This window comes from Amblyomma maculatum, chromosome 5 (assembly GCF_055883805.1).
Source record: "Amblyomma maculatum isolate TAMU_Amacu chromosome 5, ASM5588380v1, whole genome shotgun sequence".
Lineage (NCBI taxonomy): Eukaryota > Metazoa > Arthropoda > Arachnida > Ixodida > Ixodidae > Amblyomma > Amblyomma maculatum.
In genome coordinates this window covers 146,574,133-146,599,453 of record NC_139348.1, presented here as the reverse complement: position 1 = coordinate 146,599,453, position 25,321 = coordinate 146,574,133, and the positions used below count along the sequence as shown (strand labels likewise).

The following is a 25,321-nucleotide window of genomic DNA, read 5'->3' as shown; positions in this document are numbered from 1 at the left end:
TGTGCTCCAAAGAGTGGGACAGCAGCGTGCACACCAACGGTTACTAAGAAATGACATATCAAGAACGCCTTTACAGTAGCAGGACTTCGTCGCTCTAATCGTATATTCTTCTTTGCCTGATTTCGCATATTCTACACCGTATAGGCGTCGTGTACAACCAGTGACATGACTACTACGTTAAAACCGCTGTTGTTTCTTTTTATCGACGTAGTCAACTGCGGCGCGCAGGACAGAAGTCAGCAATGACAGAAATTGAGTGACACTGAAGTTTTCCTGAACATGGTTACATGGTAGCATTCTTGGGTAGCTTAGCAGTAGCTTGGAATCCAACCGTTGTTCGGCGCGAAGTTTCCGAACAGCGGGGCGGCCGAAAACCTCCGTGAGGCTAGTTCTGAGTGCTGCCCAGGTTGAAATGTCAGCTTCGTGGTTTCGGAATCACAAGCTGGCGACATCACTTAAATAGAAGATGACGTTGGTGAGCTCAACGTGGTCATGCCACTTATTGTAAGCACTCACACGCTCGTGTGTAGTTAGCCAGTCCTCTACGTCGATGTTGTCCGTGCCGGTGAAGATAGGTGGGCCGCGCTGCCGCAGTGGTCCAGAGTAGAAGATAGCGCTGGGAACAAGCGGGCCAGACTGGGTTGTGGCGTCTGTCATGATGGTAGAGCCTGGCAAGGTTCGACTGCGGAGCTCCAGGTCGGGAACAGGCAACACCTCCACCAAGTGAAATCAGGCGGTTTAGATGGTTCGCAGGAATAGATTTATCTTACGTAGCAGCTGCGACTGTCAGTGTGCAAGCGACAGCTCGAGCTTTGTCCTCTATGTCGTCTTCACTTCTTTATCGTCTTCGGCGCGCGACGTCTCTGATTTCCTCTTCTTTCTCATTTCCACAGGTCATGCATCTCTCTTAGTTTATATTATTATTATTATTATTATTATTATTATTATTATTATTATTATTATTATTATTATTATTATTATTATTATTATTATTATTATTACTATTATTATTATTATTGTCCGCTGAAAGGGGTAAAACCCAGCTCATTTGCGCAGGAAAACCGCGAACTCGGCAACACTGCGCAGGGACAGGATTTCTATTTGACACAGCTATCTCAAAAGAGATACGTGACTTGGTAACTCCTGGCTGCTCGTATATGTCATGTAATCTCCTTAAGCCTCATAACCAACATAGCAATCAGCGCACGGCCATGCCATCTGGCAAGTTCCACGGCGTGCTCGTTATACTTCGCTCAAAGTGCTCACGCCTACAATGCCACAATTACTGCATAACTGGATCTCTATGCTTTAGCGCTATCGTGTTAATGGAGAATTTTAGTACACTGCGATTCGGAATTCGTTACCGTGACCCGCCACAGCGCATTCCACTGCGTATGCCCTGAGCCCCTTCACACCGATAGATGTCGCTACATGCTGAAGTCGGGCAGTCGGAAGATAGACTGCCACGTCGGAACCAATCAGCACGTGCGCACCGCACGGGCGCGGTAGAGGATCATGGTGGCGAATCGCCCATCGCAGTATACTAAATATCTCTAATAGCAACGGAGCTATCGAATTCAAATGCAACTGGCAAATTGCCAACCTAAAAGCGAAATGCGAGCAATTAAAACCGCGCCTGCAATTTGCCCGTGTCACATCTTTAGTTATTATTTGTTGCTGCCAATTAACAGCCGCTGCCAGTCCTGTTATCACTTTGCTTGTAGTGCGCATTGCGATCCCCGGCTTTTCATTTCTGAACGCTCAGCTTTGTCGAGACGCGGCTCCATTACTTTCGCTTTTCGCAACATCCGCCTAGGCTTATCTCGAAAGAATTCAGCCAATGTCGACTGCTTTCATATTGTTCGATAGTGTTGTACTTTATTTTGTCAGATTTTCGCAGGTGCTTGTTTTCAGGCTTTATATTTGCGTTGATAATTGCAGCCGGTACTCTTTATTTTGGCGACCATGCACGAGCCCGTTTGCTGCTTTCAACGCCGCCAAGTTGCTTAGTTCCATGTGGGAGCAGATGCTCCCAAAAACCAGTTGAATTTAGACCTACGCCAATCTTTCCACTCGCTACTTGCGGTATTGTCACCTCGGCAGGACAATATAATTCCGGGTATTTGTTTTTCCGAATAACTGTAGCGAAGCGAATTTAATCTCTTGCAATAAATTTATGCACAACGTGGAAAAAAAAAGGAAATCTACAATTGCTACAGAAAGCTTCAAATATTGTGAATTGCCAACAAACCCTGGATGCACTGACCATTGATAAGTCAATGGCATATTCAAGAAAGCCCGCTACCTTTCGTGGTGCTGTGATTTTGTTATCTAATGTCTTCCAGATAGATGGCGAGACGACCATTACCGCTGCTGCAATGCTGCAGAAGTTACAGTCCTATGCTGCAGGATTTGAGCTGCACGGAGTGAAACCAGGAGATCGTGTGTGCTGTCACTTTTCCAATGGCATCGAATCATTTGCAGCCCTATTCGCTGCCATATCTGCCGGGGCTGTGGCTGTGCTGGCAGACGATGAACTTACGAAACGTGAGATATCTCATATCGTGCGTTTTTATTATCGATAACGATCTGTTTTGCTGTGCGGATGAGTCAACTGAAAGTTTTCAGTGCACACCTTCTGCATATAGGGGTCCAAAATAGCACTCTAACCATTGCTGACGTATGCGCAATTTATTTTGAACTAAGATTTCAAGCTTCAGGTAAACATTTAATTGGGAACAATTTATGCTAACAATGCACACGTGGCAGCCAGAAATGGGGAACTACGGAAAGTTAACTCGTTTTATAGTTTAACGTGCCAAAACGGCTCAGACTAGAAAAGAGACCGCAGGGTAGGGCTGGTGAAATCTAGACCACCTGATGTTATTTAACGTGCACTGACATCGCACAACACACGGGAACCTTGATTTCCACCTCTACCGAAAAGCTGTCGTCGCAGCCGGGAATCGATCGCACGCCCTTAGCAGTCGATTGCCGTAACCATTGAACCACCATTGCAAGCTGAACTTAACTGGACGCATTCTGGCATTCTTTCACATTGATGCTAAAGAAAGTGACATGAGACATCTTTCTAGAGGAGGGGGGGTTCTAATGCGTGAAATTTACTTCGTCGTGCATGTAGAAATTTACTATGACTATTCCGCTCATTCATCGCAAAATATAATCGTTCGTCATGCCTCACGGTCAAATACAAAGCCTATGTTTTGCCAATGATTGTTATTTTCGTGTTTAAATAAGTGTAATTACTAAACGTCTCGTTCGCCTCAGTACAGAGCGCAAATAGTAGCGATAGACAAAATGGCGAATGGTTGACAAATATAAGTAATACGTCACTTACTTTCCGAATTCGGAACTCGGAACCCTTTTACTTTTTCTAAACGTGCAACCCGCACTTTATCTGAAATTGCGGTTTTCGCACCCGGCACAAAATACCACTGTTCTCCACCCTCCATCTGAAGCCTAGGTAGTTGTTACCAGGAGCACAGCCGATCGACCATCGCACTAATGATCATAACATCATTCGCCATCATGATCGTAATGATCGTGATAGCATTCGCTAAAGTTCGGCAAGAAACGAACTTTAAAATTTTAACAGGAGTTAGCTGTTAGGAGTGTCACTCAACAATCGTATATTCTGAGCTTTTTTTTTTTTTTTAGTTTCACGTTTGTATGATCGTTTCCTGCGTTGACCGCCAGTCCACAGTTTTTCAGAACATCAATTTATTTACAGACATTGTAATGGCTTCACTCAGTATTCGATTTCGTGCTATATATTTGTAGTTGTGGTCACTGCGGTTTAAGCTTGTAAGTATTAACGATCATTCGCGTTTCACATCACAGTGTGTGTCTTCAGAAAAGTCAGCATTATTCGAAATGGGGCTGAAATGAAATAAATGTTATCTTTTATACAGGTGAAGTTCTGAGTTATTTAACCAGTACCAAAGCCCAGTATGTCCTGACTGACATCACGCACGCTGATAAATTCTTGGAAATTAAACACAAGGTAAGAGCGCTGTCTATCCAATTTCAAAACCAATGCTACAATGCAATTGTTACGCACAAGCTTACATGCATGATTTTGTTTGATTAATTTTGCATTCTTCACAATTACGCGTCGCTTTTCAGCTCAAGAGATGCTTTGTGGTGGGCGGCAAATTACCAGGCTTTCACTCTGCGTCCGAGTTTCAGTCGATCGCCAGCAGTGAATTCCACGAAAGGCCTTACACGGAACCCCCGAAAAACAGGCCAGCGGCAATCTCATTCTCTTCTGGTAGTACGGGTAATCCTAAAGCGATTATGACGACGCACTACACCTTTGTGTCCAGCATTACCGCTCTCAGGTAACAAAGAATTATTAATATTCTTGTATCTATTGACTTCACTGCCGCCTAATGAATACGCGATAGAAATAGCCTTGTTCAATGAATTGTTTTCAATGGGTACCATAACCAGGGTTAAATGTGGCTACGGCTAAGTATCCTAGATTTAAAATTTTTAATTAAATCAAGGGTGTCTCTATTCAGTTATCTATAGAATGTTAGTAGCGAAGTATACACGAAGATGTGAAACTGGCCATAACACGAGCTTTATAAGCGTGCCAGCCTATTGCCACCGGAGGTTATCCTGGCTAGCTTATGTCATACGTATTTGGCGCTGACCACACTGATCAGTTAATCTTTTCAGATATAATTTGGTCATGGTATATATCTGGATAAAAATACACTTTTGAAATGGATTCGTTAGAATACTGATGGTGTATTGGATTTTTAGTGAGGTCATAAATTTGCTTCGGTGTTTCCCGGCTTTAGAGGAACGGCCTAACGTTGGCAGAATCTATCTTGTAGCTGAAGAAAAATGTCAAATTAATGTTCAGTGTGGGCCATTACTGTGATTTTTAAAACAGTGCATAGAGACAAAAATACTATACAGTGCATATTTGTTTTTTACATTCATAAAATGACATCTATCGACTGGAGCAGACCTGAAGCGTCCGGAAAGAAATAGAAAGTTGTCGATGTTCTGTAGTACCTTACGTTGCTATCGATGCGAGCTCAGCTTGGAAATATGTCGTTCTAATACTTCCTGCAAAAAGTGAAACGTTCGTTTTAGTTTTGGTACTCACATGGTGCCAGCATGTGGCACAGTTTTTTTATACAGTATTCAGTTTGGCAAGGGCAAGCCATTGCTTAGCTAGTTGAAAAAGATCTTGACGGTATTTCTTCAACGTAGTTACAAAAACATAGAACTGTGGAAGAAAGCAAAATATTCAATCGAAATCACTAGCCTCCTTATTTTCTTCACGCTCACAGAAAGAAAAAATTAAGAAGGCCACTTCTTAAAGCTTCTGTGCTGGGCATCTCTCGAAACTCCAACCGTTACATGATATAGTTTGGTGCCGAGAGCATCTATAAAATTGATGTGGCAGAAAACACAACGTAGAAGAAGAGTGACCTACAGGGTGATGAAGAAGAGTGACCTACAGGGTGTATTCGGAAAATAATCCAAGTATTTTTTTTCTGGCACTCTAATCGATCTTGTCGTGCTCCAACTGGTTGGTTTAGGCAAAGAGGGACTTTCAGCTATTCATAAATGCCTGGCGCAAACTCCTCTAAACTCTAGGAACGTCATGATCGCTGTTTCCGTGCGCCTACGTATAATGCCCTTGTCACGATGTGTGGTGGCATCTGCACGCGAACAGCGGTACGCGATCAAGTTTTGATAAAACTCTTGCGATGAGAGTCTTTTGTGACAAGAGAACTTTTGCGATACGAGTCTTGCCGACACATATGAAATTATTCAGTACGTCTACGGGAAATCGGATTTGTCCTACTCTCATAGCGCCAAATTCATATCTTTAAAGCCCTTTTAAGTACCAAAGTTCCGAATGGCACACCTCAGACACCTCGTCCCGAGAAGGCAACGATGAGCCTGTCGAAATGAAAGCAATTCAAACTGCGTTTTTGACGCCAAGGGTGCTGTTGACAACGCCGCAAGGATAAGCAGTCAACGCTGTATACCAGGTGGATGTTCTCGAGAGACTGAGAAAAAGCGTTCTTCCAACCTGAAAGGAGATCGCCGATACTTAGGAGTTGCACCACAACAACATTCCCAGCCCCCTTTTTTTGCGCGGACCGGAGTTTCTGGCCGAGCACAACTTTGAGACGCTGTCCAAGCTTCTAAATAATCCTAACCTGGCTCTGGCAGGCCTCTTCCTGTTCCCTACAATCAAAAGCGTCCTGAAAGAAGACCGTTTTGGGACATTGAAGGGATCCAAACAACCGTGACAAAGGCTCTAAACGTTGTTCCTATCGATGCCTTCCAGGGAAGGGTACAGTGCATGAAAGAGTCACTGGCAAAAATGTGTAGATTCTAAATAGGACCACTTCAAGGAATTTTAAACGTTTGTAACGATATCTTCAATAATTGTTTTCTACCGATTAAACTGCATTACTTCCCGGGCACACCCGTAGCACACAATCTACGTGTGTGTATTTCTTTGCTATGCTTACAATCCCGCAACTACCCCAACTCGATATTTTTGTCGCGTATAAAGACTGAGCTATTAATATGACTGGCCGGGCTATCACATGATTCTATTAGACGGTTGTATTATGGCGCGCGCTGGCGGAACATCTTGCAAAGCACCGGGTGTAGTCAGGGCGCATGCGAAAGTCTACAAAATCCGCTAAATGCCCCACTTTCCCTGCAGTGTAGTATCTTCACGTAACCCTCATCGGGACCATATGTGCTTACGCAGTGTCGGCTTACGCTTAGTGTTAAGAGGTGGCGCTATGTGCTGTACTGAAAGCCACTATTGTCAAAAGGATTTGACGTGTAAATTGAAGGTCGACTCACGAAAGTCTTGTGCTATGTCTTGCTTGTAAAACAGCTCAGAGCACTGCACGTTGAGCTTAGCAAGAGCACTTCATTATTCTTTCGTACCAGCTTCATTCGTTGAGATAAGCGACTTGACAAATCTTAAATGGATGCTTCAGGAGTTGCCGTTTGTCTAGATATACATAGCGAGCCTAGGACAAAGAGAACGCCTATGCAACTACCTACATGCTCGAAGGAAAAGCTGTGGCTTTTGCTGCGACAGCGAAAACAAGGCGGCAAGTGCAAGCAAGTGTATTTAAAGGGAGATTAAACTGGTCACAGCGTAGACATAGGTTGGCAACCTCACATGGATGATGAGAGCAAGCATACAAGCGGGAAACCAGGTGCCGAAGGACGGACACTTGCTTTTGATGAACGACGTATGCAGTTCAATGTATTATGAAAGCGAGGATGTTAGATGTTTTTTGAACTGATATCAGCACCTACTGGTGTTAGCCTGTTTTCATTTTGCGTGCCTGTAACGCGTGCTTTCATTAGAAAACTATCTGATACATTTTTGTTATTCGCTCGTTGCAAGGCTCTTTTATACTGCAAATATTTAGAGTGAACAAATGCAGGGAAAATGACGGACTCGTTTTAATATGCAGTCAAATAAAGCCAGCAATGTATTTGTCCGATAAAATGATTGTGGTACTATCTCATGTCAACAGCAGAAATCAAAAAAGAAAATTGCCATTTGTGCTTTTTCTCCCCTACCTGACTGCTGGCTTATTAAAATTGCAAATGTATTTGGTGGTTATGGCACGCACCTAAAAACTAAACATGAAATATAGCTACTATAAAATGAATATAAACCTTAACAAAAAACTCTATCAAGTGGCGTTTTTTCTGATGTTGCTCAGATTCCCCGGTTAATAATTTCCTGTATTTACCTCTGAAGCCTCAATTGCTTTTTGGTAATTATGACTCGTTGTCAAACAAAATAAATAATGTGATATGTGAAATCTAGATGTACACGTTCGCTTTCTTTAAAAAAAGTTATAACAAGATTTTTATCGTTGCAAAATAAACAATTCCACACATCAAAAGTCATTCATTTAAAAAATAAAAACGAAGGAATGAAATGTAGCTATTTTTTCAAAAGAGTCAATAAATTAAACCCTATCTTTAACTAGCTCTGATCCATGAGTTTGTTTACGTTCAAAGACGTCGAATCACAAAGCTCACACCTTGGCCTTCTGGAACCATTGTAAAGTTCTTTCTATGTGTCGAGTGCGATAGTAACAGCCGTCTAGAGAAAATGCCAATGTGTTTTTTTATTGAGATTTAACTCTTAGCGAAACATTTCTTGTATTTATCAAATACGATTGTGATATCCATGAAAAGATATGTTTCCAAACATTTCGGTTCACGGTGGTAATCAATATAACGTAGTGGAAGCTGACTTGCTTTTGTCGACTAAGAGGGCATAAAAATGTTCCTTTGGTCCAGTTCTTTTGTCCGTGTACAACTAAGCAGCGCGGCATTTATGATAAGATGTTCCAACTAAGTGCCAAGCATTTCTTGATAACAAACATCGTTTTACAGGTCGAGCCATCTATTAGAGCCCGGAGACCGCTATATCATATTAGAGTCCATGGCTCATGCCTTCGGCTTTTTCTTTACTATGTACGCTGCCTGCTTAGGAACCACGGCGGTTATCACATCGACGACACCAGAATTCAATGAGGTGGCCGCAGCAGTAACAAAACACAAGGTAATAACATGCTCTTTAACTTGCTGTTTCGGCTTACTTCTGTTAATCTGTATAGTAGTAGGTAGACGAAAAGGGCATGAAACCCTAAATAAAATTTGCATAAATCTTGCTATAACTGCTGTATAATGACACTTTATTTTAATTCAGAACATACCTTTCATGATATTCGATAACTTCAGAAAACTAAATGCTCATATCGCCAGTACTGATCGTCTTCTGAAGCATGAGATGACGCGTGAACAAAAAAAAAAAAAATTCTTTTCGTGTGCAAATGCGCCTCTAGCTAGTCTAGGATGTCACTGCTCTTTAAAATATGATGGCAAGTTCTTTTCAGTCCTGACGTTGTAAGCTTCAATAAAGTGACGGGGAAAGATTATAAGGAGTTTTAAACCGTAAATGTCTCGGTTTGCCGGCGAAACACCTACAAACTGCAAAAGCTGCAATGAAATTTTGGTTAGTGTCACTTTAAACTTTGGAACAGCCACTTGATGCAGGGGTGCCGCATATATTTCAGATCCGTCGCTTTATAAAAGCAAGCTTACAACTAAGTCCTCTTGTGTCTTTTTTGTCACTTTGAACAAAATATCACTGAAAATGTTTGTTTATTAAGTAATAACGACGTGTGACTCAATGAACTAAGCCTTTGAGCCTTAATTCCTATACAAGCCTGCGAGTCGTTATTTTATAATCATGAGAAGTAAAGTAAAGAAACGTGGCGTGGCATTGAATAATACGATAGTAACACTACTGCTGTGTTGGCTGTTGAACACTAGTAAACTGAAAATTCGCACTAACGAAGTGCAAAAATTGGCAACTTACTAATGGCTGTAAGATGGTAACAACACGAAATGTTGATATGCAGCAAACAAGTGCTAACTTAAAGTATTTTAAACTCAAGTAATTATTTTCTAATAGAAAGCTAAACATTTTGACAGTCGGTTCCAAAGCGTTGGGTTTCTCTAAAACAAAACAAAAAAGTGATGGTTGGAAAAGTTTTACGTTTATTCCTAATACCAACGACACGAACGTTCATCTTGATGCGATTTGGTAGGTACTGTACATTACAGCGAGCTAAATATGAACGTAAAACTATATCGACGGCTAAGTATCATGTGTTACTGTATGAGAGTCTTGCGAAAGGGGTGATTGAATAGGCGGTGAAGACTCGATACAGCGCCTTAATTATTGCCACAGCCGCCTAGGTTTTCTTCCGAACAGTTTTGTTGGTTATCCATCTATTGTGAGTATATACTCGCATTTCATTCGATCTGAAAAGCGTCCCGCTATCCGCATAAGCCTAAGACTGTACCACAGATGTTTCCTGATTGCTCTCAGCTTAAACATTACCAAGGACTGCCACCCTTGCTGATAATGCGCATAGCAAATAAAGTTTCGTTGATTTGTGATTTTTATTCACATCATGATTCTTTACCTGAAACGCGCTATTAGGACCAGTTTTCTTTGCTGCAATGATACATTAGTATACATTAGTCAGCGCGCTCACACTGAGATTTAATTAAAATAAAACATATAATGAAATAACATTTATAAAGACACTGGAACGTTCCAATATTAATTGAATGTGTTCTTTCCTTGTGTACTGTCGTTGTCGCGACGTCGTAATGTTTAGTTCGCGTGGCCATCTCATCTCCGGATGGCGGCTGATTGTAATCTTAACAGGCGTATAGGATTTTTTACAGCATAAATAACAAGCCATATATTAGACAGTAAAATTAGGCGCCAAGGAAGCAGGAAGTTGTCGGACCAAGCGAATAGATACTCCGGGGAGCTGGACTACAGCAAGACAGGCCAATATATAAGTAAACGTGTAGGTGCGTTCATACCTACATGCCTACATTTCATGGCTCGTGTTGCAAAAATCCAACAAGGACCCGAAAATACACTGTTCGTTTGGATTTACTCTAAGACTAGGATATTAGCCACAAAAACGCACAGATAGCATAAAGCCGAATAGTACTCAGTGCTTGAGTAGCATTCTTCCTTCTGTGAATTCCTTTTTGCAGCAAAATTGTTATCGTAGCATATCCAAACTAGGCTAAGTACAAGGTCGATACATAAAGAAAATAGAGTCAAACATCGAATAACTAGCACTGCAACTTAGAACAGACTAAAAAGAAAAAATTAATCAACCAAGCGCAAGTGAGAACGCCACCATATTTCAACGCTGCAGTCGTGCGTTCTATGCGGATACACATCATCATCATCATCACCATCATGATGTGTGATGATGATGTGAATACACATGCTTATACTAAATATTCGCTGTGGTAGTTGGGCAGAAAGCTGAAATATTTCACGTAGTTCAAGGCCTTTTGAAGAATATGTGGCGAAAGCAAAATGATTAGATTGAAGGTGATCCTCCCTGAGTCTACATGATGTGTTTAGTGTGCATAAGGAAGGCAATCACCTTGCGGCCAATCACCATCAATGAGGAAAACGACGAGCTCAATAATTAAGTGTTGCGTGTAGAACTTTCGTATATTTTGCTGTAAGTTTGCGCTTTACAACTTTCATGCCGAATGCTTTGCAGCCAGGCGGGTTTTTGTGGCGTTGCGCAGTTCACAACAGCTAGTTTTCTTCCAGGCGTCCTTCTGCCCGCAGCATTACGAATAGGGAACACGTTGTCTTCTTCTCAACGTACCTAGGCACGCCCTTATCATCAGCGTTAGTGCTAGTCACTCAAATATGACTGCTGCGCAGAGCAGTCATACTTAATCTCTGTGCCTAGTAACATGCGTAAACGGGAATTCAGGCAAGTTATATGGTATTTACACTATTACACTATACATCGGTGAATGAATACAACAAAGTTTTATTCAACGCGTACAATGCGCAGTAGAAGTCCCCGTATCTAAGTTACAAAGAATATATTAAATTTAACTGATTAAATAGCATATGTAGGAGAAGAACGCCTTTTGCGGTGGCTGCAGTGCTGACAACCACTGCGTTTGCAAGCGTCTAGATAGTTTTTAAACATGTAAAGAGAATATGAGGAAGCTGAAGAGCGTCATGAAAATAGAGCAGACATGCTTAGCGGAATAGGCTTTCTGAACAACCACAACACTTTAACTAGGCCACTTTGTGCAGGTGGAGGCCATTTGCTGCTTTCCGACAGCGTTGTCGAGACTCTCAAGATGTATGGATGCAACGGGCTATCAGCTACCATTCGTGAAAAAGATCTTGTGCACAGGCGGAGGCATTCCTCCTACGCTCGGCAAGAGTCTTCTGAGCCAGCTCAAGCTGACTGACCTCAAGAACTTCCTGGGCTGCTCCGAAGCGCTAGCGCCCTACTGTATACCACCTCCAGGGGAAACCAGCGTCGAAAATGTTGGATTTCCTTCACCTAACGTAAAGATGAAGGTAATACACCGAATCACTTCAAGTACAATTGCGCCGAATGTTAGCAACACGGCAGCTTTGTATTACAGAGGATCTTTCGGGAGGAAAGAAACAGGTAGAAACTTTTGGAAGTTCTTTATGCGCGTTCTGGCAGTTGAAAGAGCATGGTTTTTTACCATGTCCATATTATGGAAGGTGAAGCGGCAACCGCCTGTAATTAGTTGCGAAGCACTTCTGGGCTCGAAATCTGTACTTGCTTGCCGTCTAGTGTTCGCCTACATTGGGTCACCGCTTCTGAAAACATAAAAAAAGATTTTATTCAAGCTGGGCAGCTCTCGCAATGTAGCTGAGTGATACACGGCTCTAAATGAACGAATATTCAGGTATTTATTGCGTAATCTGCGATTTCAGTGTGAGCCATCTGTCGACTGTTAGTAGTTTACTTTTACGAATTAATTATAATGCATCGTGAAAACAACAGAGGTTAACCTCAATTCCTATAGTAGTCTAAATAGTCACCGGGAACCCTGTTTTCTGCAAACGACACTAAAACCCTAATTTGACATCTGACGGTTGGAAATCGTTTCTTAACACTCCTAGCTTTGATTCCACTGCGAATATGTCTCGAGACGAGTCATAAACGCTGAGGGTACTTATTTAGCCTTAAACCTTAATGTCATTAGGTGTAGAAAAATTTATTGAATGTTACGTTTGCAGAAATCGTTGTCGCGGTACGTTTTATTCATGTCAAGCCACCAAATAATATACCAAGGTTATTGGGAAGTGGTTTCGACGCTGTATACAGAAGTATACGAAATTATGTACCCTAATCGTTCTACAATTTGTTTACGAAAAGGCCGCTACATACATAACGCAACCCCTAAATCAGTTTTAAATCCAGTCTCGCCTAATCCTAATGCATCGATTTTAAAGGACCACCAGCTAGCGCGTTCCTCCCAACAGGTTCTTCGTTTGGTCCTGAAGCCACATTTGCGCCGCTTTCGGCGCGTCTCTGCAATGCGCCGTATTTGATGAACGCGTTTTGTTGGTACATCTGTGGTCACCTTTTCGTATATACCTGTGCACTAAACTCAGTTCGCAATTTGTACCGAGACGGAACACTGAAGTTTGATCCGAATTTTTGATTGCAGTATATATGCCAGGGGTAAAGATTAATCATAGATATTTCTATCTACATAGATATTTCTGTCTAAAAATTGGACAGCACGCCTAGCGTCTCAATGGGAATTGTTTCTGTTTGAGCCACTCAGCGATGCTCTTTGAGGCCACCGATATGGCACAGATTTAGGCATGAGAGAGGCAGCGCAAAATTGTTTTTAGGCAAAATAAAAACCTTCTTCTTGGAAGTAATACAAGAGGATATACGCAATGTATATTCGGAGAGGACGAGTGTTTTAAGGCGGGAGGCTACTATGTGGAAACATGACGAACATGTTGCACCTTCTTCTCTAAAAGCTGTAAAATCGAACTTGTAGACAATTTTGCACTGGCCCTAGTAGCTTCTGAATTTTATCGGAGAGCAGTCTTAGAAACAGTGAGCTTTGATGCATGTGTTCAGTGCAGGGGAAATCTGGTATTTGTGCCAAAAGAACGTTTTAGCGAACCAGCGAATATTACCGTTAATATTAAGATAGTATTTCGCGTTTGCAGTTGCACTCCAGCTTGGTGCACTTGATGTAGGCTCTGGCGCTTTTGCTTCATAAATTCAACTGTCATCTATAGGGAGTGTATGTAACAAGTTGTGCAAGTCTGTAATACTTTTGTACGGTTCTGTGTATTATTTTCTGCTCCTGGCAAATCGTTGCACTTTGTTGTTTATATCTTTCTACTTCTGTTTGATCACGCACCCGGCCCAATGATGTTTCCAAAAGCTCTATTACTAGGTTGTAATCTACGTCAGCATCTTCCCACCCTCGTTTTGTTCGGCGCCGCAGTATGAAGCAAAAGTTTGAGATTTCTTCCTCCTGCTCACTGGCCTTCAGCAGCCGGGACACAATTTACGAGCGGAAAAACGATATGAGCACCACTTTGTCAGTTTCTCTTGTGTCCCGTACAAGAAGAAAGTTCAATACTTGCGTCTTCGCGTTCGATCTCTCTCAGCGTCCTTTTTTACGAAAGGTAAAGCCCATGCTCACGGAGGCTCACAATTGTGCGGGCTGATGCAGCAGTCTGGGATGAGGTCTTTTTTCATACCGAAAATGATTGCCTCATCCTAATTGAATAGCTTTTATCACACTGACTTGTTATACGCTTGCAGGTCGTAAACCCAGACACAGGAATAGCCTTGGGTACCATGGAGTTCGGAGAGATCTGGGTGCACTCACCGAACGTGACCCCCGGTTACCTCCGCCCCAGCGGGCAGCTACAACCAGTCACGGACGACCAGGGTTGGCTTCACACAGGTAAGCCACCAGTAACCCCTGGCAGAGCGCATACAAGTGCCTTTTAGAGCGCAGCTCTTTGGCGTCCGTTCCTGGGTTTCGCGTCGGCGTCGTCGTCGGCCTCGTAACCAGCTCCGCCCCCCTTTCATCCCCCCAGCGCTAGCAGCGACCGACTGATACCGCTGGATGCCGCTGACGCCGCTAGAGAGTAAAGATAACGTGACTGCATAGAACACCGTCGCCGCCATGCAGAAAGAGGAGGGGAGGGTCCCCCCCCCCCCCCCTCTGTTCCTGTGTGGCGGATAGGGTGCTCTTCAGTTGCCGACGCGCCGGTTATTTCACGTAGGCCCCGGCACGTCGACGAATACGTGACCACCTTCCCACGGCTAGACCTGGTTCTTGGCGCTGCGGAAGCGAGGGTATCATATTGTTTGCGTCGGCATCGGCGGCGTTGTCCCTGAAACCAACTCCGCAGCTGGGGTTGACTCACTATCGGCGTCAGCAGCATCAGTCAGTCGCTGCTATCTCTTCCCTCCTCCCTTTATCGCGTTGTCCGCTTGCTGCGCGCGCTTCTGCCCCCATCGTTTGCCGCTGGGTGTACACGCCGCCCTCCTCCCCCCTCTTCCTGCGAGTCTCCGGTTGTCAAAGCGCCGGCTCGAACTTAATTCCTTTCTTCGCTCCTCCTCCAATGCAACCCCTGTGCGGTGGCCATCAGAGAGCCAGATCGGTGGCGGCGGATTTGCCTCAATCTATCGAAAAGGTCAAACAGCTTATTTGCTGCGCTCAAATTTCGCATTAGGAAGTAACGTAATCGTCGGTAATTTTTTGTTTTGGTAAAAAAAACCACCCAACCCGGTTCGTTTGTTTACAAGCATGCTAATCTGGGCAAGATGGAGCGTTTGCGTCTTTCGAAACGTAGCCCACAGAAAAAAAAAACAGGACAAAAGAACGCAGACACACGACACGTAGCCGAAAACTCACAGCATTACTTAGGCTCTGAATGGGTAATTAAGGATAATTCTTGCTCTCACAAATTGGTAAGTTGTGGTCTCTAAGGGCACCGTTAAAGGTGCATAATACGGATAGTAACCGAGTACCTTTGCCTAGATGGTTTTGGTGCATGCAGTACAAGTACAGGTCGAGAGCAGTAGACGAACTTTCCCAGCGCGCTCTAGTGGCTTAAGTGGGTGCAGACAGGAAGGGTCCCCACGGACACACTCTGCAATTTTGATGCCGACCTTACAACACCGGCAGGGCCAAAAGCCTGGCTTTACCGTCAGGGCTTGTCCCGACGATTTCATTGCTTCGTTCTGGGACTTATCGCTTGGAAAGAGTCTTTGCTCGCCCACGCGTTCTGCTTCGCCATCAATGCGATAACTTTTATAGAGTGCGTGCTGGCATGCCTGCTGCGGTTAGCACTTCGTTTCGCAGTTACCCGCGGATCTACCGCTGATCTACCGAGTTACGACAGACCGGCCGTAAACCTTGCATAACAAATTAAAAGGACATTGACGCAGACTGATGGCAGAAACCCAGAGGCGGTATTGCCAATGGCATAAGCCGAGCATCAAAATTTCAGGACGGGTTCCAGCGGTCCCTCGCTGCCTGCATGCTTTATGTCGTTAGAGCCCACCGAAAAGCTGTTTTGCTATCATCTGTGTGTTCAGTTTTAGTTTTTAGGCACCGGCACATGACTGTGATCAGCACGATGAAAAAAATTCAATACAGGCATCCTACAAGGAAATATTTATTCAATGATTTGGGTTGTAGAGTTCAACGCCGAAAAGCCCCTCTAGCTTCGCAGGATGCTGTGCTTTTGAGGGCTTCGGAAATTCCGACCATCTGGGGTTCTGATACTGCACAGCACCCGAGTGCCTTGCTTTTAGTGCGTAGCACTACTAGCCGCTATCACGGATTTCACCGATATTTGTTCGAAGCTGCTCACTTTTGCTCGCTCTCTTCGTTAACTTGAAGTGGAGAAAGAGAAGGTGGCGACGCGCGCATCGCGCGGCTCAACATTGAGGGGGTTGGAGCGGCCGTAAAGCAGCAGCAGAATCCGCTCTTTCTCCGTCCATCCGCCTCTCCGTGAACTTGAAGAGGAGGAAGGGAAAATGGCGACGCCTGCATCACGCGACTTAACACCGAGGCAGCGGAGTGGCCGCATAGATAAAGGGGAGGAGGTGGTGAAGGGTTGCTAATCCCGGCCCTGGTGGGGCTAGGACAGGTAGGTCACCGCCGCTTGCGGCGGTGGCTAGCCTGCCACTGAACTTTTACCTGTTGTAGGCCGTCATTGCCACCGCTTCAGTGGTGGACGACGTTTGTTGCGGCGCGCGTCTTTGTCTCTCTGTTCTTTTTCTTTCTTCTCTACTTTATCTCTTCTGTCCTCACGAGGCAGCGGAGGTGGCTCCGCTACAGAGCGAGTAGCGAGGCCCGTGCATTTTCTTTCCTTCCTTCCTACAGCCAAAACAACAACAACAACGGCCTCATAGATGCACCCAGTGAGAGAGTAAGACACTGAGAGAGGGGCGTGTCATTTGCAATTTCTCTAGGTATAAAGGCGCGCTCCACTGCTTGATGCCTCGTAACCATGACAATCGTTTGTGATAAACGCCTGCGTATCTTTAAACCGGTCATTAGAGCAGGATGCACATTCTCCTTTTATGTATTTATTACCCCCCCCCCCCCCCCTCTTTTACTTAATCGAGATTTTTCTTGCCTGGTTTGAAAGCGGTGATGGAAAGTTTGTTCGAAACGCTGACAAAGAAATGTTTTTGTATACACGGCGATGTCACTGGTGGCGAAGGTCATCGTTTCTGGCGCCAAGAAGTGCTAGCATTTTATCTTCGATAGCGTAAAAGCGTTATCCTCCTAAACTGAAGTAGCTCACAAATTTGAAAGCAGCCACACATTTGATATTGCAGAAACCTGGAATCAGAGCAAAAAAAGGAAGAACCACGAACTATAACCCGAAGAATTTATTCTGAAATTTAGCGCTCGGTTTCACAACCTTTATAGACCGACCCTGTAGCTGAACTGTAACACCCGGAGATAATGCCAGGTTGAGGAAACAGGCGGCATAGGCCCATGCTTAAAAACGATGCTGAGCGGAGGTTGGCACGCAGACACACTTTAGCTGATGCAACAAGCGCTCTTGTTCTCTTTGGTTTTGTCGCGTCCTTCACATTTTTTTTTTGTTTTTTAGTAAGAACGGAAACCAACAAGTATGATTTACTACACTTGGGGAGAGGCGTGAAAGCATGAGTTCTGAAGCCGTTGAGTACGACAGTGCCAAGAAACGACACAAAACAAGGCGACAGAATGCGTAGTTAATGTGTAGCGTCTTCAAACACGATATTTTTTCGTTAAATGAACATGTTGACAAGGGTTGCTAGTGTCTCACAGTGGAAGTATATACTCTATTAAAGAATGGACACAAGTTGCGCAAAACACGGCGATTCTGCATTACTACAATCGATGTCTGAGTTCTCGTCGTCAGGCTGTCTCGCACTGATCGGACTTATCACGGTTTGAACAGATTGCAAATGATCGGCGCATCGAAAGTGTGATTGAGTAGCATCTTCAATTCTTGCAGCCCTCTAAGAGGAAGTAATATTGCGCTGTGCGATACAGCGCGCAGTAAACACCTCCAAGCGATCGAAACTATTTACAAGTCCTGGATTATGACACAGATTTTCTTCTTCATGGAGCATTTTCTTCTCATCCTGTCGTTTAGGTGTGATTGGGACACCCACCGATAATTAAATCAGTCCCTGCATCATTTCTAACCCTCAAAGCGCATTCATCATTTTTAATTTCAAACAGCTCAAGGAGACGAAGCGAGGTACGAGGAACATTACAATGCCGTTAACTGAAGCCGTTTTATTTTATTTCTTCTCAATAACCCAATCTCCCAATGAGATGAGAATCTGATTGTAGCAGAATTTTTCACTGTGCCTCTAACAGCGTCTTTTGCCATGAGAATAAAACCAGCTTGATAAATGTTGAGGAAACTCTACCCTTTGATTAGGGTAGATAATTTTGGACAATTCACAGAGGCCCTCTGTAAAAAAAATCCGAGAGCACTGAATAAACTGCACTGGAGAAATGCGTAAGCCTGAGCATTGCTGCAGCACGTGTTATATCGCGCCCCTTGTAGAGATTTCACACTGCGGAAATGATAGCATTGCGTCGTTGACGGCTTTGTGCAGTAAGCTGCGCAAGTTCTTCTATTTTTTTTTTAGCGAAAACTACACTATGTCTGTCAGCGGGGCATTTCAGGCGGTCCACGCTAATCACTTCTGCGCATGTGCCGTAACCATAGCAACCAGTTGCGCCGAGTCGCAGGTATTCGCCGAACTCCGCCGCCTTGGCGGACTCCGCGCAGTGCCACGCGTGACATCATCATTTAGCTATGCGCCTGATTGCGTATGTACGGTGCTTCCAGCCGCTCGCCGTGGCCTCGCAGGTCTCCGCACAGTGCTGCGCATGACGTCATAATTTAGCTATGCGCCTCACAGCGCATGAACTATGCTCTTAGCTACTGTGCCGCGGCGGAGGATATAACCCGCGGAGCTGCCGCTCTCCTTAGAAAAAAGGCGCGACTGGTGGCTGCGTGTATAGAAAGCTGCAGAGGGGGGTAAAGTTGAGACCAAAAAGAAGTTCCAACATATATTGCCGCCATTATGAACTGATCATTGTGGCCAGCATAGTTTTTCTCGTTAAGTAAAATTGAGCAAGGTTTGAACTGGAGTTTCGAAAACTGAGGTAGATAACGTAGTTTGACAAACTTTTTGCGCATTTTTTTCAAGTTTTGAAACACTTTTCAGACATTGTCTGGGGCATAAGGTGCTGATGTAGAAAAATATGAACCATGTTTCTGAGGAGATTCTCTTTGAGTTTCGGTTTGAAAACTTTGTTTTTGAGTGACGCTTCAACTTGCATTTGCAAGATCAAGGCATTTAAAATGAGAAGCCGTTCGTAACAAAGAGCTGCTTGCGCTTTCATGCTTCGCGGTGGGACCTTCAGGCGTTGTATGTAACGCCAAAGCTCTGAAAAGATCCTTCATATCTTCTCACGCATGTGTGAGCAAACAGCCGTATTGAACTTAAATTTCCAAATTTCAATAAAGGTTTTTCCTTCCACAACAAGTGCTATACCTGAACTGACTCCAAGGTGTCTGAGTGAAAACATCGCGAGAGAATTGACACCGAGCGAACAGAATATTTGTATTCGCCGGTTTTCTTACGGGAACAGCTGGGCTGGTTCCGCGTCACGCGTTTTCCACTGCCTCAGTTAGACCAGAATACGCTGCTCTAATCACAGCTTTCTAAATCATCATTTATGAAAGAATACAGGGCAAATAAAGCAAGCAGTAAACACACGCGATCGCCCTTTGACATTTGCTGTACAGAGCGCTGGCTATCCAGAATGAGCCAGGCAGAGGAAATGCGTGTGTGCTCGACGGACGAAATTCACGCGAAGCGCGTAACAATCAAAGGGCTGTCTGGCCTTAAGGTAACATCACAGAAGAAGCTTAACCCCTATATGAGGTTAAAAATACGAGGGGATTTAGCGATTAAAGTAATGAAAGGCGAAAACCTGAGTGCCGCATTCTGCTACGCAATTGGCATTAATTATTACGTAATTACATGTCAACTAAATCAATACTTAGTCATTATATAGGTAATTATAATTACTTATATATCGTCAATAATCAGTTAATTATTGACCTACTTAAGCAGTGAAATATTAGCAATTAATTAGTCAATAATTACTAATTGATTATTGATTGTCATATGGCTATATAAGGCGCACATTCACGCATACTGTGGGGGTGTCAGTGATTGGTCGAGACCGCTATGACGTCATCCCACTTCGGCCAATCAGAGCCGTCGCAAAAGTGGGACACATTTTGTCCACGACAGCATGAGCCATTAAAGGCTTTCGCCTTAAAATTGCCTGGCGTAAGGCTGCCCGTCTACGCAAGAACGAAGTGCAGAGAGCTAAGCACATGTCGGACACGCTGAAGCTACGTGAAGAACGTCTCTCAAAGTGTCGGCGTGAAAAGGCGGAAACTCAAGTTGCGTGCGGCTAGGGTCGAAACCACGTCGCGGGTAGAAAAAGACACCGCAATAAAGCAAGAGGAAGCATGTGCTAGGAAGACTTGCCGGATTACTGAAAACACGATATGGTTAACAGCGAATGATTCAGTGACGAGAACATTCAAAGCCAACTTTGTAAACAATCCGTTCGCTTTCGCTGTTACATACTGGCCAGGACTAACTTCTTTTTTTAAATTTTGACTTCGACTAAAGGATACTTTACACATTTTCTGATGAATGTTACTAATTTTACTTCTGTTTATTTTCAAAAGTCCAAATTCCGGTCACTTGACAAACATGCAGATACGGCAGTCGTCCATCACATGATCCCTACCACATGTCACGCTACCAGAAGTGTGACGTCACATCCAGATGTCGCCATTACTCTGAATATCTGGACGTGTGATTGACGTTTTTGGCTACAGTTAATTGCCTATTCATTAAATTTTACCCATACGATTTTCTAGGCGAGATTTTATTATTCTCCATCTACTCAATTATTAGTTTTTGGTAAGTCGTTCGGTCATGGCAAAATTGTGTACACAACGTTTGGGTACGCCAAACCTCGAAAATAAACACTCAATTTGCTTACGCATTAATACAGTTCAGAAGAGCGTGTTGTCGGGCTAGTTGGTTCTGCATAGTATATAAGAGAAATGCGCAATAACTTAGACTGGACACAGGAAGAAACACATACAACAGTTCACGAGCACAACTACCAACTGTTTAATGGGGTGAAGCAACAACAGCATATATACAGAAGAGCAGAGCATGCTTAAAGGTAGAGCAGGCACCCACATCACAAACACCGCAGTTTTACACAAACGAATCAAGATAAGAAACTTCAGCATCATAGATCTGGTAGTTGGTAGCTGCGCTCGTGAACCGTTGTATGTGTTTCTTCCTGCGTCCTGTTTAAGTTATTGCGCATTTCTCTTATATACTACGCATTAAAAGTTTCATGCGTTGATATCATTACAGGTGACGTGGGCTACTACGATGAAAACGGCCGCTTCTTTGTCGTAGACCGCCTGAAGAACATAATCAAGTGCCACGACTACAACGTAGCTCCACGCGAGATTGAGGCCATACTTCTCACTCACCCGGCGGTTGTGGAGGCCTGCGTCATTGGCGTTCCTGATGAAAAAGTTAGCGAGGCACCCACTGCGTTTGTAGTCCGGAAGCAATGCTCGAAAGGCGGACCTGCGGTAACAGAAGAGGAACTGATTGATCTTGTAGCAGGTGAGAACGAGTTTCCGTAGCTGCAAAGTTCACGTCCTTCATTGGATAGTGAAGACAAAGTGACGTCAGCTTGTGTCTACAGGGTACAGCGCTCTAAGTCTAGAGATACCACTCTCACGAAAAAAGAGATGTTTAAAACAACCATATAAACGATATACAAAACAGAAGTGTTGCCATCACCGGCCCTTTTTGCAAGTAAAGGGGTTGCGTCGACATCGAATTTTCGGCACAAACCCCAGATGCAATTCGCCACCCAACAACTGCAGCCAGTCCTTTTGAGAGTGGATGCCACAGCTCTTTAAAAAAAGCTGGATAATTTATTTCTAGTGTTTTATCAATTCTAAATGTGCAGGTTTTGGGCGAAAAAAACAAAAAAACATTACAATCTTCTGAAAGAGCCGAAGAATAAATTTTAGCTGCGAACAGTGTTTCGATTCAGTTTTCCTGGGTCTTGTTTAAGACCAGCGCCATTCAGTAAATTACAACGGAGCTGTCTGAATTCGAGAAGGCCAAGAAACATACTTGCTTTTTTGATGAATATCACAATGGAGTGACAAAAGATGTGATGTGCTTCATTTGTTCAGCATCCTGAAGAATATAATAAGCTGTATTGTGTTGAATTGGCTTGCTTATTGTCATGACACAAATCGTTAAGAGATCACTTCAGATGCAGGCGGCAATAAAAACAGCACGATCTAAATTGAGTACTGTCTTTGGGGTGTTAGACACAGTTAGTTTTGATTCATGTACTCATTTTCTAAACTGTTTTGCCTTGTAAAAGGCTGAGCGGATTTCCGTAATAAACGGAAGATCGTGCCATACATCACTGTCTTTGTAGTATTCTGGTATTTTCTTCAAGAACTCAGTGCCGTATTATTTCCTTCAGAAAGGCCACTAAATAAAAATTTTCGAGACATGCATCACCTATATCGCACTTACTGAACAAATTGTTTTTCCAGGACAAACAGCCTACTACAAACATTTGTACGGTGGTGTCATCTTTCTGGAAGAGCTTCCTAAAACCGCCAATGGAAAGACGAATGTGCCGAAGCTGCGCCTTTTGAAATAGGTTTTGCAGGGCGCTTCAACGTCAAGAAGAGAGATAAACAGCTCTAGAAAGCTATGGAATGAAATATAAAGGCCAAACATGGCACAGCTATCAGCCCACATTTCTTTCAAATCGACTGTTGAGCCCTACACCAAGAGAAACTCAGTTCACCGCCTTCCTGTAAATTGCTCTTCATAAAGACGATTATAACAACTTCAAGGAAAGCACTCGCCTAACAGATTACCTGTATCAGCTTTTAAGCAGTGTTAGGTTTGCAGCGTCCACATTAAGATTTCTGGCTCGAGGATTGTGTGGAATAATGTTACGCGTAGAGCGAACACTGGTCCTTAGAAGCCTCGTATTTAAATGAAAAACCTCTTTCATATAAGTCGTTCAATTTCCAGAGTCTTCCACAACGGCGTCTCTTATGGCCTGAGCCGCTTTGGGACGTTAAACCCTGCAAACCAAACGAAACCATAATTTGTGCTCTTTTATATCACATGTCATCTCAAACGTAGAGTCGTGAGCAAAAGTGGTATACAACACTACGCCAGGGACAAAGCTCGGGATGGATGGATGGATTATAGGAGCGTCCCCTTTGAAACGGGGTGGTAGCAGTAGCTATCATGCTCATTTTTCTCCCTATATCTTAATTATTGATTTAGAATGGTTAACTAAACCATCATTCTATTTATTAAATTTTGTTCCTACATAACTAACATTATGTCACTTCTCTGCTTTTAAGCCACCAATCTTCCAGTCGTTTTTTGCTAGTTTCCACCGCCGGTTTATTCACCCGGCCACTGTTATCTCTAAACCCCAGAGCTTCAGGAACAGTGGTTGTGCCTGCATCAACTTCCGGATGGATACCATTACATTCGAGTATAATATGGTAAATTGCTTCACTGGAGTTTCCACATACAGCACATGCGTCATCTCCATTGTTAAATTTCTTTTGTAGCTGCGTGTTCTAAGGCACCCTGATCTAGCTTCAAAAAGTAGGGCACTGCCTCTTGAGTTATCAAAGAAATCTTCCTTCCTGATCTGCATTTTCCACTTTCGGTATAATTCCCCACTCTGTTTCTTTTCCATCGAATTTATCCACTTTTTACCTTGTGTGTTTTTCACCTGTTGCTTAATGCTCTTTATTTCTCCGTCCTTGTTACTAGCATACTTATTAGTTAGTTTCCTAGTTCTTATCCTCCATTGTGAGTCAACGCTTTTTAGGTACAGGTATTTAAATACTTTAGCTGCCCATCTGTTACTGTCCAATTTCCTCAGGCGTTCCTCATATAATATTTTACTCTGAGCTTCCCGTACTTCGAAAGATGCCCAGCCCATATCTCCCTGTACCGCCTCATTTGTAGTTTTGCCGTGGGCACCTAGTGCTAATCGTCCAACGGATCTCTGATTTGTTTCTAGTGTCGACTGTACCTCTGATTTTAGGCACAAAACCGCATTTCCGAAAGTAAGTCCGGGCACCATAATTCCTTTCCAAATACCCCTCAAAACCTCATACCTATTGTATCCCCACAATGCCTTATGCTTCATTATCCCGGCATTCCTTCGTCCTAATTGGCCTTAAGTGATTGCTCATGCTTTCCAATGTATGCCAATCCTTCGTTTACCCATACCCCCAGATATTTATATTCTGCTACTCTAGGTATTTCAAGGCCTTGTATTTTAAGACCCTGATCAGTTGAGCCGTTGAAAATCATCAGACCCGACTTAACTGCGCTGAAACTGAAGCCTAGAGCGTCCCCTTCGTCTCCACAATACTTAACTAGAGTTTGCAATTCTTCCAGACTCTCAGCTAGCAGCACAATATCGTCTGCATACATCAAACCGGGGAGGCGCTGCTCTACCGCCTTTCCACCTAATCTATATGACAGGTTAAAACCTAGGTTACTCTCTTGTATCCTCCGTTCCAGGTTTGACATATAAAGCATGAACAGCACAGGTGATAGAGGACAGCCTTGTCTTAATCCTTTGAATACTTTGACATCCTCCGTACTTCTTATCCCTTCCCACGTAATTTCTACTTTGTTATCCCGGTATATTTCCTGTAGGAACTCTATTATCTCATAACCGATACCTTCTTCTTTTAATATGTTCCACAGGAGTTCCCTGCTTACGTTGTCGTACGCCCCGTTTATGTCCAGGAAGGCCAAATACAAAGGTCTATTTTCCACTCTAGATATTTCGATGCATTGGGTAAGCACGAACAGGCTATCATCTAAGCGCCTACCATTTCTAAAGCCGTTCTGAAGTTCTCCGAGTATCTTGTTACTTTCAACCCATGCTTGCACCTTTAATTTCACCACCTGCATGGCTGACCTGTACATAACAGATGTTATGGTAATCGGCCTCTAGGATCTTACGTGCATCCTGTCTCCTTTCCCTTTATAAATCAAATTCATTTTACTCTGCCGCCAGCTGTCCGGAATTTGCTTATTCGTTATGACTGTTTCCAGAGCTTTTAACAACGTTTTCTTACTTTTTGGACCGAGTTCATTAATCAGCTTTATCGGAATTCCATATATTCCTGTAGATG

The 25,321-nt window shown here is 43.5% G+C and overlaps 1 protein-coding gene across 1 annotated transcript; it reads left to right on the top strand.

The window, feature by feature from the left end:
* The first annotated feature begins 658 nt into the window (after nt 1-658).
* LOC146189870 (luciferin 4-monooxygenase-like) lies at nt 659-22,859 on the top strand. The gene is made up of 9 exons (XM_084605359.1): nt 659-676; nt 2,346-2,547; nt 3,933-4,024; nt 4,147-4,361; nt 8,446-8,614; nt 11,723-11,995; nt 14,253-14,397; nt 21,459-21,719; nt 22,679-22,859. The coding sequence occupies exons 1-9, from the start codon at nt 659-661 to the stop codon at nt 22,786-22,788; spliced, it is 1,485 nt and encodes a 494-aa protein (XP_084461485.1). The 3' UTR covers nt 22,789-22,859.
* The last annotated feature ends 2,462 nt before the right edge of the window (nt 22,860-25,321 follow it).

Coding starts and splice junctions, on each gene's coding strand:
- LOC146189870 (XM_084605359.1), top strand. Junction 8,615..11,722: donor CAGCAGTAACAAAACACAAG/GTAATAACATGC, acceptor CACTTTGTGCAG/GTGGAGGCCATTTGCTGCTT. Junction 21,720..22,678: donor ACTGATTGATCTTGTAGCAG/GTGAGAACGAGT, acceptor TTGTTTTTCCAG/GACAAACAGCCTACTACAAA.